Here is a 15,499-nt window from a genome sequence, read left to right as displayed (position 1 = left end):
CGATCTCGGCTCACTGCAACCTCCGCCTCCTAAGTTCAAGTGATTCTCCTGCCTCAGCCTCCCGAGTAGCTGGGACCACAGGGTGCGCCACCATGTCCAGCTAATTTTTGTATTTTTAGTAGAGATGGGGTTTCACCATGTTGTCCAGGATGGTCTTGATCTCTTGACCTTGTGATCTGTCTGCCTTGGCCTCCCAAAGTGCTGGAATTACAGGCGTCAGCCACTGTGCCCAGCCCTGTATTTTTAAAAAACAAGACACTGTAACAGAGCAGAGAAGGAGCCCATAGAATGGGAGAAAATATTTGCAAACCATGTATCTGATAAGGCATTAATACCCAGAATATATACAGAACTCCTAAAACTCAACAACAAAAAACAGCCCAATTCAAAAATGGGCAAAGGACTTAGAATAGACATTTCTTCAAAGAAGACACACAAATGGCCAATAGGCACATAAAAAGATTCTCAACATCGCTAACAATTAGAAAAATGCAAATCAAAACTGCAACAAGAATGTGGAGAAATTGGAACCCTTGTGCCCTGTTGATGGGAATGGAAAATGTGTATAGATGGTATGGGAAACAGTATGGCAGTTTCTCAAATAATTAAAAATATAATTACCATATAATCTGGCAATTCCACTTCTGAGTATATTCTTAAAAGAAATGAAAACACAGTCTCAAGAAGATCTTTTACACCCATGTTCACAGCAGCATTATTCACAATACATAAAGTGTGGTCGCAACTCAAATGCCTATTGGCAGATAAATGGATAAACAAAATGTGGCATGTACATAAAATAGAATATTATTCAGCCTAAAGACAGAAGGAAATTTGGACATATTCTGCAACATAGATGAACTTTAAGAACATCGTGCTAAGTGAAACAAGTCATGTCAGGGGATGGGGCAAAGGGAAATGGAGAGTTGTTTAGTGGGTATAGTTTTAATTCTCCAAGATGAAAAGAGTTCTAGCGACAGATGATTGCACAAAAATATGAATGTACTTAATCCCACTAAACTATATAGTTAAAATGGTTAAATTAAGATAGTGTTATATAAAAAGTGCAAAAAATAGCAAGAATAAAATTAATGACAGAATTCTTATACAGCAAACTAGTACCTGACATTGCTTTCTATTAATAGGTGGTAGAATTTCAGACCGAGGAAAAGAACGGGTGCTTGTACAAGCTAGCCAATCAGTAAGGCTGGTGGAGTCCTTCTGCTTAACTTTAGGTCTTCGGTGTGTTAAAGGCTTTGCCTTTTGTAATTGCAGCTCCCATGGATCAGGCTCTTTTCTGAAGGGTGAATTGTATATTCCTGGAATCTAAAGAAGAATAAAGCAATTTTGATTTTTATCTTTAATTTTCAGATGAAATAAAAGAAAGATAGAGTTGTACCATGAAATTTTTTCTTATGTTTAAAGAATATTTTAAACTACAACTGTGGTTCTTAACCAGAGGTGGACTTCAGATTTACCTAAGGAGATTTTACAAAATACTCATACTTGTCTTTACTCTAGACCAACAATTTCAATATCTTTCAGGATTGAGCACTAAACATTTTAAAAACTAGTGAGCTCAAGTTCCTATCTGTCACACAGCCTTTTTACATCACTATAGTTAAGAAAAAATTACAGTAAGACTCCAAGCCATTCATTTTGTATTCTAACTATATGCTATGTATATTTAACTATATGTATAAGTCATACATTCACTCACAGGAAGTCAAATATACAATGCTTGAACAAGTTTCAGGTACAAAATATGTACTCAAATATTTGACTGATTATTTTAATTATTATTCATTACATAAACTAAGGGCAGCTATCTTGACTTTTGTACTTTAATAATCAAATTGGTATCACCGATAATGCTATAAGTATCGCCTATAATATAGGCTATAATACTATATTATATATCACTCAAAATAACATCCTGTATTTCATGAGTTGTATTCATGTGGTTAGTTGCTATGCTTCTGTAGTATTATCCCTGCTGTTCTATCAATGACTTTGTCATGTACTGCATCAAAATAGTCAAGAGTACCTACCACACAATAGAGGTTCAATAGATGTATGTGTGACAAATGTTAAGTCAAATTTAGCGTGTCCATTTTTGAAAATTTAATGTTGTTTGAATATACAAACTGCATAGAACGAAATTTTGATGGTATTATATTTTAATGGTATTAGATACCAATCTTTGATATATGGTTCCATGAAGCCTTATATCAAAATATATACACATATGTGTATATGTAAATATCATACACAAATGCATATTTAAAAGAAGTTACATTTTAAAGGGCAATATGACTTATTTGGTGTCTTTGTAGACACTCTGGACTATATATTAAATGTATCCATTCTTACTAAAAATGTGATTTCTCTTATGCCATCAACATATCTATAAACATTCCTTTTTGCTACATTTACGTCATGGAATCAGCAGTTCCAAAGCATTAACTAAGATAGCTGTCTTCGAAAAACTAAGAAAAGTTTAAATTTCCAGCCTAACTCAGCAATAAGTGTTAACCTCTATCAAATACCTACCCAGGCTGGAGTCAACGTCCTATCCCAAATGCAATGCCCTATCCCAAATGCAACATCCTATCCCAAATGCAACGTCGCATCCCAAATGCAACATCCTATCCCAAACGCAGTGTTCCATACCAAATGCTTCCTTACTATGGGGATAACCACCACAACACCTATCACATTACACTGTTTCAAAATTATATTTGCATGTATGTCTTCCACAAGCTAGAAGCTGGAGCACAGATAGTCTGTTCCAGGTATTTTTGCAACCCCAGGGCCTAGCAGGGTACACGGCACTTAGTAGGCACTCAATAAATGAATGTTAAATGCTTATCTAGAATAACAATGCACAGTTCAGAAAGGCTCGTGAAAACCTCTATTTCACTCTTGCTTTCCAAAGCAACATAAATATCTTAATAAAAAGTTTGAGACTTATTTCAGAATTATATTGACTGCTTTCAAAGAATATACAGATTATACCATTTTTCTTTTTTTTAACAGAACAGTTTCAATTTGCTTTAAAACACATTGTCAAAGACCTACTTAGTCACCTCCAACTCAAATTTTTCTATTTTTTAATTGGAGACTAAACTTTATTGGATACAAAGCAGTTAATGTAAATGCATTTAAACATTTAAAAATATTTTTGTACTGGCTCTTGAGATTTATTCTCTATTACAATTGATACAAGAAAAACACTGTGTGGAAAAACATTAAAGGCAGTTATATAAACCATTTTTAATGTCATGTTAACATGTTCTCACTATAACAGTAAATATAGACAAGGTAAATCCACAGACAATAGCTTTCCATGGACAGTAATTTTTAAGTGGATGGCAATTATAAAGATAATTTCTAGGGTGATCTTCTAAGATTAGAATTTATTGATTGTACTATGAAAAAAATAAATGTTATATTTTTAAAAGACTATTGTGACATAAAGTGTAACTAAATCTACAGTCTATAAAAATGATATGAGAATACCATTCTCATCAGTGATGATCTAATAAACTGAAGTCTGTTAGTTTTTTATGAACATTGCTACAACCTTACAGATTAAAATGGTAAAATACATACAATTTAGCTAGATTATAATTTATCATTTGAAAATATCTACCTACCTGAATAACCGCTAGCAGCTATTAACTTTACCCCATTAGAAATCCTCTTTGATCTCCTTGCACATTTGCATGCACGTGTATACATAGGCTAGATGGGAAATGCAAATGGATCAGTAGACATGATAGCTTTCTTAAATTATATTTTGCAACCTATATGGAGACCTCCTCATGTGTATTCTCTTTGCAATTTAAATCAAATATAGATCGAAAATATATTTTAATTGAATTTCAAATGTATCATTTAAAGTCTTCAAGGTGTCAGTATTTTAGAAATTAATTTAATACATTTGCTAAGTTATGTCAATAAAAACAATCCAGCACTCCCACAATCCCTACAGCAGGCAAATACCCTTTTATTTATATTGATATAGTATTCATTTACTTATTATTTCTTTAAATAAATACAACAACCTTAACATACTATTGTCTCAATTGCCATATTTCATCATTAGTAAGCCACTTATGAATAATGGTTTCTTGTTGATTTTTAAAAATATTACTATGAGTCACAAAAGACCGGGTTAATCCTCAGGGACTATGGCATATTTTTCAGTTTTCACATTTTTCACAACTTAGAAGGGCTACTGCCAAGCTAGCTTTGGGGACTTCATTTTCAGCAATAATTTTCTAGAGTGACCAACACTATGGGGAAATCTGTGCTAACTGTTTAAAAAAAAAAGAAAAAGCCTACAACTGAGTTATTTGCAGTACTGTCATGCTAACATTCAACTCAATAAGACCCAAGAAATCTCAGGAGAGGACTCTGCTAATAGCTTCTTACTGACCTCCTTGCATCAGGCCCGGCTGCTGACTGGTGGCCCAGTGGTGAATATGGCAAATGAGGTGTGAAAGCACTGATTTTTTTTAAAGGCTACGATTCTGACTCGTCAAAAGGCAAAAAAAAAAAAAAAAAAAAAAAAATGCAATGAGTTATATAATAGATATATATTTTTCTTGAATTCCCCCCTTCAGACTCTCCATCATGGGAACTTAAGCATGACCTAGAATATTAATTATGTCAGGTTGAGCAACGAGCAAATGTACCATTTGTTACCCAGTCACCCTTAGCATTACATTAATATTTTGAACCATTCCGTATTTCTAACAATCTATGAACTGGCTCTTTTCTTCTCAGTTTTTATTCTTATACTTAAGTATTATGTGGAAAAGTGTTAAAACAGTACAATTGACTTGAAAAGAAATGGATATACTTGTTTTATTTGGAGCACCTACTATTTTATTCCATGAAAAATGTTTTTTATGGCCATTTTCCACTCATACACTGACCTTTACTTTGTAATTGCCTGGGGGAAGCTATAGTCTAATTTTTTTCTCTTCTCTTTGTTACCAAGGTGTACTTTTAAAACAAGTTTCTATGAAATAGGAAGAATAAGACACAGGATAGTGTACACCTACAATTCCCAAATCACAATTACTAATGTTCTAATTTCATATTTTACCATAACAGAAATAACAATTTCTCATGATTTCCAAGGAACTGTTTATTCCGGGTATGAAGAATGATTAAGTATTCAGGATAGGTGGAAGAATTCAAGTTTTACTTTTACAAATGACAATTACGCAGCAAAAAAAGAGTGGCTGACTACAAATAGGAATAAAATTTTAAACTATTTTCTTGCCTCTTGATTAAAAATTTCTGAATACCATGAGAGAGAAACAGTTCTTAAAGGAGGTGTGTCTAAAATATGTTTGGGTTCTATGTTTTAATCACATTTGCTTTTAAAAAATGATATACTAAGCCAGTAGGGAAGAGTAGTAAAGATCTCTCTCGAATAACTAGTAAAGTACAAGTGGCCAAAGAACTGTGAATGAAATATTTGCTAGGGTAGGGACTGCTGAATCTACACTGACCAATGTACTTCATCATAATTATCAGGACATACTACTGCCAGAGGATTTATAAAAATCCCACTCAGCATATAATTGCCCTGCTGTTAGGAGATAGAGTGTTAACACACTGTCACAATCTAGCATTTAGTAAGATATTCTACATTCAATTACTCTTGCTAGGAACTAAAAGGAAACATGGTCATTTCTCAGCTACAGCAGTTATTTCAGACAATGGTTAACCCTCAGATATAGTAACGCAGAAGGAATAGGAATTTCATGGAAACATTAGGGATTCACAAAGGATACATCTGGTCAGAACTTATCTATATAAAGAAATATTTTTTAAAACTATTACTGATGTCAAATGCTTTTAGTCTTCTTTGTTTTACTTTAGTTAAGAAGGAATTTTTAAATGTTTTGAGCCATACTACTGAGTGGGGTCACATTAAATGCGGATCCCAGAAAGTTGAAAAAGTAACTTGAAGAGATCATTTGGAGCTCTTCCAAGAACTCCAGCCCTAAAGAACACCATCAAAAGGGGCATTTCAGCCAAGATCATGAGGTTGTTTATATGCTTATTCTAAGACCATTCTTCCTGAGTTCCTCAGGGGTGCAGATAAGAGGGTATTTCAAAAATAATAACTGCATTCAGCTTGAGTTTGTTTGGAGAAGTCTAGAACTCCTCAGAGGGATATAGTGCAAGGGGAAAGCAGATCTATTGGAAAATTCACCTTTAGAAGGTTCCCCTAACTATAGTGCTATACCATCTTCATTCTGGAACACATTCGTTTTTCCTCATGTATTTCATATACGAAAGGTACACTTTGATTTTTTTCTCACATGATGGAAAATAAATATTGCAAATGAAATATTTCCTTTGATGTAGCTAGTTAACTAAAATGTATATCTTTAGCAATCTTTTTGATATCTTCTTCCATATGATCATACATTAAACATCCTAATGAAATGTTTGTCAAAATGAAGAAATTTAAATAGAATACTGAGAAAGGGTCCACTTTGCTAGATCCAAAATAGGCATAGAGGCAAATAAAAAGTTATCACTCCCATCAAGTTCTTCTCAGTGGTGGGGGTGGAAGGGATTAGGAGAATGGTTTTGTGATTGACTACTACATAACTAGCCAGTAGTAAGTGCCCTCTAATAACTTTTGAAGAGGTACACATCAAAGGCTGCAGTAAAAGTATACGTTCTGTGTAAAAAATATTCAAATTTGTTCTAAAGATGGGTAGAGCTGACTGGGCACGGTGGCTCACGTCTGTAATCCCAGCACTTTGGGAGGCCGAGGCAGGTGGATCATGAGGTCAGGAATTGGAGACCAACCTGGCCAGCATACTGAAACCCCATGTCTACTAAAAATACAAAAAATTAGCTGGGTGTGGTGGTGGGGCACCTGTAATCCCAGCTACTCAGGAGGCTGAGGCAGGAGAATTGCTTGAACCCAGGAGGTGGAGGTTGCAGTGAGCTGAGATCACGCCATTGCACTACAGCCCAGGTGACAGTGTGAAATTCCATCTTAAAAAAAAAAAAAAGATGGGTAGAGCTTTGCAATAAAGAAAAGAAAGGTATTCAAGACCAATATAATTATAAAAAAATAAAGACATGGTTGTGGGAAACCATATGCCTCTGTTAAAGAAACATGAAGTTGGCCAGTTTAAGCATGAGGTTATTGGCAGCGATGAGCTTGTAAAGATTGGGGTTAATTCTAGAAGGCTGAAAATTTGGACTTAATTCTGTATAAAATGAGAATCTCTTGTTTTTCACATCTCCTTTATTTATTTTTTTGAGACAGAGCCTTGCTCTGTCGCCAGGCTGAAGTGCAGTGGAGCGATCTCGGCTCACTGCAACCTCCGCCTCCCTGGTTCAAGTGATTCCCCTGCCTCAGTCTCCTGAGTAGCTGGGTTTACAGGTGTGTGCCACCATGCCTGGCTAATTTTTTGTATTTTAGTAAAAATGAAGTTTCACCATGTTGGTCAAGATGGTCTCGATCTCCTGACCTCGTGATCTGCCTGCCTCAGCCTCCCAAAGTGCTGGAATTACAAGCATGAGCCACTGCGCCGGGCACACATTTCCTTTAAAAGGTAAATTCAGAAAAAAGTCTGAAGCAAGCCATACTGGTGTGTGAAACTTGAAGATGCAGCCTCTGTGGAAACACAGGCAGTTAAAGAGACAAATCAGACATCAGAACGAGTCTCAGATATGGCAGGAATGTTGTAATTATCAGACCAGGATTTACCATGACTAAGATTAATATGCCAAGGGCTTAATGAATAAAGTACACAGCATGCAAGTAAGATGGCCAATATAAGCAGAGAGATGGAAGACTATTAAAGAACCAACACTGTAGCAGAAATGAAGAATGGCTTTGATGGGTTTATTAGTAGATTGGACATGGTTGAAGGAAGAATCTCTGAACTTGAGGATACGTCAATAGAAACCTCCAAAACGGAAAAGCACACAGAAGAAAGTTGTTAAAAATGAAACAGAATATCCAAGTGCTGTGGGACAAATACAAAAGGTATAACATATGTGTAATAAAAATAACCTAAGGGGAAGAGTGAGAGAAAGGGACAGAAGAAATATTTAAAGCAAGAAAGACTGGGAATTTACCCAAACTGATGTTAGACACCAAATCACAGGCCCAGAAAGCTCAACAAAAATCAAGTAGGATAAATTTTAAAAAGAACAAAACCACAGTAGGCAAATTACTTTCAATCTCAGAAAACCAAAGGTAAAGAAAAAATCTTGAAAAGACACAAAGAAAAAACACCTTACCCTAAGAGCAAAGTAAGAATTTTACATCCAATTTCTCCTCAGAAACCATGCAAGCAAGAAGAGAATAGAGTGAAATATTTAAAGTTTTAGAGAAAAATGCCACAAGCCTACACTCTACCCTATAAAATTATCCTTCTAATATAAAGGAGAAATAAAGACTTTCTCAGATAAAGAAAAATTAAGAGAATTTATTGCCAGTAGACATGCCTTACAAGAAATATTAAAAGGAGTTTTCAGAGAGAATGAAAATGAAATATCACAGTGTTTTCACTTATAAGTGGGAGATAAACATTAAGTACACATAGACACAAAGACAGGAAAAATAGAAAGTGGGGCCTATTTGAAGGGGAAGGAAAGGAGAAGAGTGAGGACTGAAAAACTACTTATGAGATACTATGCTCACCACCTGGGTGATAAAATCATTTGTACATCAAACCCTAACAACCCACAATGTATCCATATAACAAACCTGCATGTGTGCCCCGTGAACCTAAAATAAGAGTTGAGAAAAGACAAGCAAAAAAAAAAAGAAAACGATATAGGCCAAAAAATCAGATCTACATTTTTTTTAAAAAAGGAAGATCAGAGAAGAAATAAATCAAGGTAAAATAAAGCCTTTTATTTTTATTATTCTTAACTGATCTAATAGAGAACAGTTTGTTCAAAATAATAGCGTCAAGGTATTCAATTATGAGGCATATGCATATAAATGCTTATGTATAAGTATAATAAATGACAATAATAATACAAGAGATGGGATGGAGAAATGATAATTATTTTGTTATTATAAGGTACTTGTACTACCTATGAAGTGGTATAGTGTTACTTGAAAGTGGAGTTGGATGAGTTGCAAATGAGTATTGCAAACTTTAGGGCAACTACTAATTTAAGTTAAAAAAAAGAAATGCAGCTTACATACTAAGAAAGTAGAGAAAATGGAATCATAAAATATGCAGTTAAAATCACAAAGGACAGAAAAAGAGTGTAAGACAAAATAAGAAGCAAAGAACAAGGGGCACAGATGAAAATCAATATCAAATATGGTAGATATTAATCCAACTAATATCTGTAACTAATATCAATAATCACTTTAAACATTAATGGTCTAAATAAATAAATTAAAAGATAGAGATTGTCAGAGTGGATAAAAAAAGAAGACCCAATTATAAGTAGTCTAAAAGAAACCCACTTCAAATATAAAGATGCATATAGATTAAAAGTAAAGGGCCAGAGAAAGATATACCAGGCTAACAATAATAAAAAGAAACCAGGAGTAGCTATATTAATTTCAGGTACAGCAAACTTCAAAGTAAGGAAAATTATCAGCGACAAAGAGGGGTAATACATAATGATAAAGCACTCAATTTCCCAAGAAGACACAACAATTTGTAAAGTGTATATGCCTAGCAACAAAGCATCAAAATATGTGAGGCAAAATCTGATAGCTGTAGGAAGAAATAGATGAATCCACTATTATAGTGGCAGAATTCAACACCTCTCTATCAGAAATGAATAGAGTCTTCTCAGACTCATATAGAACACTCACCTAAACACTCACATGGAACACTCATCCTGGGCCATAAAACACATCTTAACAAATTTAAAAGAACAGAAATCAGACAAAGTATGCTGAGACCACAGTGTAATTAAACTAGAAATCAATAACAGAAAGAAAACTGGAGACCTCCCAAATACTTGAAGATTAAACAACACACTTTATCACATGGAACAAAAAAGAAACCTCAAGAGAAAATTTTAGATTTTTTGAAATAAATTAAAATTAAAATATAGCTTATCAACATTTGTGAGATTTAACAAAAGCAAGGCTTAAAGGAAAATTTATTGCATTGAATGCATATATTAGAAAAAATATATAAAATCAATAATCTAAGCTTCCATATTAGGAAACTGAAAAAAGAATAGCAAATTTATTCCAAGGCAAGCAGAAGAAAAGAAGTAATAAAAATTGGAGCACAAAATAATAAAATTGAAAACAGAAAATCAATAGAGAAAATCAACAAACCAAAAGCTGGTTCTTTGGAAAGATAAATAAAATTAATTATTCTCTATCCAGGCAAAAAAAAAAAAAAGGAAAGAAGATGCAAATTGCTAATATCAGAAATGAAAGGGAAGACATTACTACAGATCTCATGGATATTAAAAGGGTAATAAAAAGGAATATTATAAATGACTCCATGCCCACAAATTTGATAACCTAGATGAAATGGACCAATTTCCATTTCATCTCAACAGTGAGAAACTAGAATCTTTATCCCTCTAAGATCAGGAACAAGGCAAGGATGTCTCCTCTCATCACTTCTTTTCAACACTGTACTGGAAGTTAAATTACTAGAATTTAAATAAATTATAGAATGGGCAAAATACCTGGACACCTCCCCAAAGAAGATACACAGATGGCAAATAAGTATAAGAAAAGATAGTCATTATCATATGTCATTAAGGAATATCATTATATACCAACTGAAATGGCCAAAATACAGAACACTGATACCACCAAATGCTAGCAATGGGTGTGGAGCAACAGGAACTCTCATTTATTGCTGGTGGGAATGCAAAATGATACAGGCACTTTGGAATACAGTTTGACAGTTTTTTACAAAACGAAACGTACTCTTATCATATAATCTAGCAATTGTGTTCTTATATATTTACCCAATTGACTTGAAAACTCACCTCTGCACAAACACCTGCACAAAAATGTTTACAGCAGCTGTTCACATAATTGCCAAAACTTGGAGGCAGCCAAGATGTTGGATAAATACACTGTGGTACCTCTAACAATGAAATAATATTTAGCACTAAAAATCAATGACCTATCACACCATGAAAAGACATGCAGAAACCTTAAATGCATATTACTAAGTGAAAGAAGCCAATCTTAAAAGGCTGTATGACTCCAACAATCTGACATTCTGGAAGAGAGAAAACTCTGGAGACAGATAGTAAAAGGATCAGTGGCTTTCGGAGGTTGTAGGGAGGGAGGGATGAAGAGGCAGAGCACAGGAGATTTTTAGGGCAGTGAAACTACTCTGTATGATACTATTATGGTGGATATATGTCATTATAGATTTGTTAAACCCATAGAACATACAGCATCAGGAATGAAACCTAATGTAAACTATGGACTTTGGGTGCTAATGACGTATCCATGTAGGTTCATTAATAGTAATAAATGCACCATTTATTGGATGTTGGATGATGCAGGATGTTGACAGTGGGGAAGGGTGTGCATATGTAGCGGAAGGCAGTATATAGGAAATTTCTGTGACTTCCTATCAATTTTTCTATAAATCTAAAACTGCTCTAAAATATAAAGCCTATTTTTTTAAAAAGTAAATGGCACCACCAGCTCCTCAGCTTCTTAAGTCAAAAACCTGAGAATCATCCGTGATGACTACTGATTTTCCCCTACCCCATATATCCAACCCACTAACGAGTTCTATTAATTCTAGCTCCAAAATACATCTTGAATCCATAGGCTTCTATTCATATCCATGGCCACCATCCTTGTCCAAGCAACCATAATATCTTTACCAAAGTGCTTCACACTTACAGGTTCTCTCCATCTGCTGTGCTTACCCCCTATCTGCAAGGAAGTCCAAGTAATAAAAATAAAACAAGTATTTTAGTTCCTTAATAAAAAGCTGTCATTAGCTTTTCAATGCACCTAAGAAGATCTCATAAATTCTTAACAAGGCCCATTCTTTTCTGTTCCAACCTCATTTTAGCCACTCTCATCCCTCACTATACAGCAGCCACATTTTTTTTCCATTTCTTCAATACATGCCAGTTATATCCATGACTCAAACTCACCAAAAATGTTTTTTTTTTTCCATCTGCTTATTTGCCTGGCCAAATCACACTCATCCTTAAGAATTCACACTAAATATCATTTCTTTAGAAAGACTTTTCATGACCCACACACATTCTAAATTAGACTGCCCTATTCTATTCTTTCTCTCATGGGACCCTTTTCATTTTCTTCATGGCACTTATAACTAATTGTATGCATATATGAGTAACTGTTTTATAATGTCTATCTCCCCAAGTCCAGTTTACATTCCAAAAGAACAAGCACTGTGTCCATTTTCTTGGCCTCTACATACGATAAGTTGTTGGTTCTCAACTCTGGCTGCGCATTAGAAGAATGTGAAAAATACTGATGTTCAAGCTTTTCCCTACATTGACTCATTCAGAATCTTTGAAGCATGTGTCTGAGCATTTGTCTAGTTTAGTTAGTGGGGTTGTTTTTTGTTTGTTTGTTTTTTGTTTTTTTGAGACAGGGTCTCACTCTGTCACCCAAGATGGAGTGTAGTGGCAACCTCCGCCTTCTGGGTTCAAGTAATTCTCCCACCTCAGCCTCCCCAGTAGCTGGGAATACAAGTACACACCACCACGCCCAGCTAATTTTTGTGTTTTTAGTAGACATGGGGTTTCACCACGTTGGCGAGGCTGGTCTCAAACTCCTGACCTCAGGTGATCTGCCTGCCTCGGCCTCCCAAAGTGTTGGGGTTACGGGCGAGAGCCACTGTGTCTGGCCTAGTTTAGTTTTGTTTTTTAAAGCTGATGTGCAGCCAGGGCTGAGAACCCTAACTATTGCTTATCTCCATAACTGGCATAGAGTAGACAATCTATCGTGACCTGAATAACTGATATAAAACCACAGGTCTACAGAGAGGTTAAAATTTCTTATTCAGAGGTAAGGAAAAAGAGCAATGAAAATAAAGGATGAGATAGATGGGGAAACATTCCACAGAGTAGAATCAAAAGGCATTGATACTGGATTAATTAAGAGGAATGTAAGAGAATGTGGACTCATCGAAAAGCTTGGGTTTGGAACCAAGTCAGAGAAGGTAGAAAGAGGAATATGAGTATCTGTTTTGAAGTTATTAGGATTGAGCTTCCCTTAAAACATTCAGGTTGAGAGGTCCAGTGTATTGTTGTAAGAGTGGGTCTGAAACTTAAAAAAGAGGTCGTAGCTAGCAACTGGAGTGTTTTCTAAATAAAAATAGCTAAAGGTGTGAAAAATGGATGGGGTTACTGAGGGAGCGTGTAGACTGAGAGAAGAGCCAAGGGGAAAGTCTTAGGAGTGTGCACATTAAAGAAATAAGTGGGAGAAGATAAGCCCATGAAAGGCACTCAAAAGAGCAAACAGCGAGGGAGGAGAAGCAGGACACAAGGGAGAAGACCATTTCATGAAGGAGGTCAGAAGTGTCAGATGCTACGAAGAGGTGGAACAGCATGAGGACAGAGAATGCACACTTGGAATGGTAATCAGCAGGTGACGGGTGACCTCTGCAGCAGCAGATTCTGTTCTTGTGGCTGATATTATACTGTAATTCAATGAATGTGAGAAAAGAAAGGGGATTTCTCTTCAACCCTACTGCATTTTGAAAGACTTTGCGAGAAAGATTCCATTTAAAGAACTTTCTGGGACATCTTCCTCACTAAACAATTCTCTCTTTACATGTAAATATCAGGTCACTATTTTACTGATCCTTGAAAAAAAACAAACTAAAATTGCTTGTTTTCTTGCTTAGGCAATTTCTCTAGGCTTGCTGCTTTCTCTAAACTCTATCAATGCCCTACCCCTACCCCTAGTCCACCCTCTACCTCCAATATGGCTTCGTTGATCTCCTTTATCTGCAACCTCTCAAGACTGATTTCTGCTCTTCCATTTGAGTCACAATCTTGCTAAGTTTATGAATAATTAGGTAATTCTGATAAATGTTGATGTGGAGAGAGATATATATATGTATATGTATACTAGAAGTACACTATTCTGTGGAGTTAGGATGCCTGGTGTTTGAGCAGTATCGGGAAGGAAGAGAAGGAGTTGGTGTATAAGGTGTGGCAAGGCATTCTCAGAAAACAACAAGAGTGCAAAGTAACAGAACCTTTAAATAACTTTGGAACTAAAGAACTATAAATAGTCCCATATGACATCACAATACACCAGACATACAGAAATTACTGAAGAAGACTGAGAAGAAATGACCAGAGAAGGAGAAAAAGATGACCATAATGTCACAAAGGCCAAAGGAGGTTTTGAGAACTGAAGTGTGATGAGCAGTGTGCAGATCTCAGAGAGGTCCCACATGTTCATACTTAGGAGATTCCTGGTGGCCTTACCAAGAGTTATTTTCAGTAGAGTAGTAGAAGTGGATATCAAATTCCATAGTGATTTCTAGACTTCACTATGACTCCCTTATGCACCATTTCTACATATTCTGAGCTGGCTTATTAGGCATACTAACAATGACTGTGTGCCCTAAGAAAAATAGAAGAAAATCACAAAATATGTTTTTATGACCACCATCCTCCTACAAACCTTCTATTATATACTCTTTTCCTCTGGATACCTAGTGTTTTCACTTACTTGGATTCTTCTATAGGTGATTTGACTTCCAGATGATTTCATAGTTTGAGTTTAAAAGATAGCTTCCAAGATAATTTGGTGCTGAAAGAAAAACCTCCAGAATTACAGAACTAGACAAGTTAATGAAAATTTTCTTTTGTTAAAGAAAATGTAATAATAGAATTGGGCATTTGTTAAACTTTATTTCTAGTGTTATATGGGATTCTGCAAAAAACTGATTTCCCACCAGTCTTTGAAGAAGGAAGAAGCCATTTTAGGTTTCATCAAGTATGGTTGAATGCCTCAGGGGGAAATGCTATATTGCCCTTATCTGACTGGCCACAATCTTGTATGCAGATGTTAAAGATTTTCAGAACACTGAGCCCTTATATAGTCTTCTTCTATAAACTTGTGGCTTCTTACAGGAAAATTATTAAAGTATCTATTAGATACAGTTATTATTATACTGTATCTATTAGATACAGTATCTATTAGATACAATTACTAATTGAGCTAAGTGATTAGAATTTTTTTCACTTTTCTGTATGTTATCCTTCAATAAAATTGTATATTTTTAGATTATCTTTTGTTTTCCTATTTTGTTCTGATCTTGATAGTAGAAGGCCCAGAAAATTCAACTATTTGATAGTAGAAAGCACAGAAAATATAACTATTCTTCACAACCCAGTTATCTTTTATCACCACTCAAACTTTAAGTCTCTCTGGTGGTAACATAATTTGGTCACAAAGTAATTAGAGCAAAAATAATTTGGTCAATACAAATTTTGATCGAAAAACCGATCTCTAAAATGAACAAAA

General features: G+C 35.1%; 1 protein-coding gene across 14 annotated transcripts in view; it reads right to left on the bottom strand.

The window, feature by feature from the left end:
- The window catches only part of SPATA17 (spermatogenesis associated 17), a 229,757-nt gene that overhangs the window by 91,524 nt on the left and 122,734 nt on the right, over positions 1-15,499 (bottom strand). For 8 of the 14 annotated variants that reach the window (XR_008677489.2, XM_055379573.2, XM_055379566.2 and 5 more), the window contains 2 exons: positions 1,123-1,326; positions 137-235 (listed from right to left, as the gene is read on the bottom strand). Coding sequence is in view for 13 of the 14 variants with exons in the window: in XM_055379573.2 (XP_055235548.2) it covers positions 137-235; positions 1,123-1,326 (303 nt within the window). In the remaining variant the exon portion in view is untranslated. The remainder of the gene's footprint in view (positions 1-136; positions 236-1,122; positions 1,327-15,499) is intronic. The other 6 variants (XM_019030587.3, XM_019030584.4, XM_055379615.2 and 3 more) reach the window with 1 other exon arrangement.

This window comes from Gorilla gorilla, chromosome 1, assembly GCF_029281585.2.
Source record: "Gorilla gorilla gorilla isolate KB3781 chromosome 1, NHGRI_mGorGor1-v2.1_pri, whole genome shotgun sequence".
Taxonomy (NCBI): domain Eukaryota; kingdom Metazoa; phylum Chordata; class Mammalia; order Primates; family Hominidae; genus Gorilla; species Gorilla gorilla.
The sequence above is the reverse complement of the archived record's forward strand: the minus strand, read 5'-3'. Positions and strand labels throughout refer to the sequence as shown.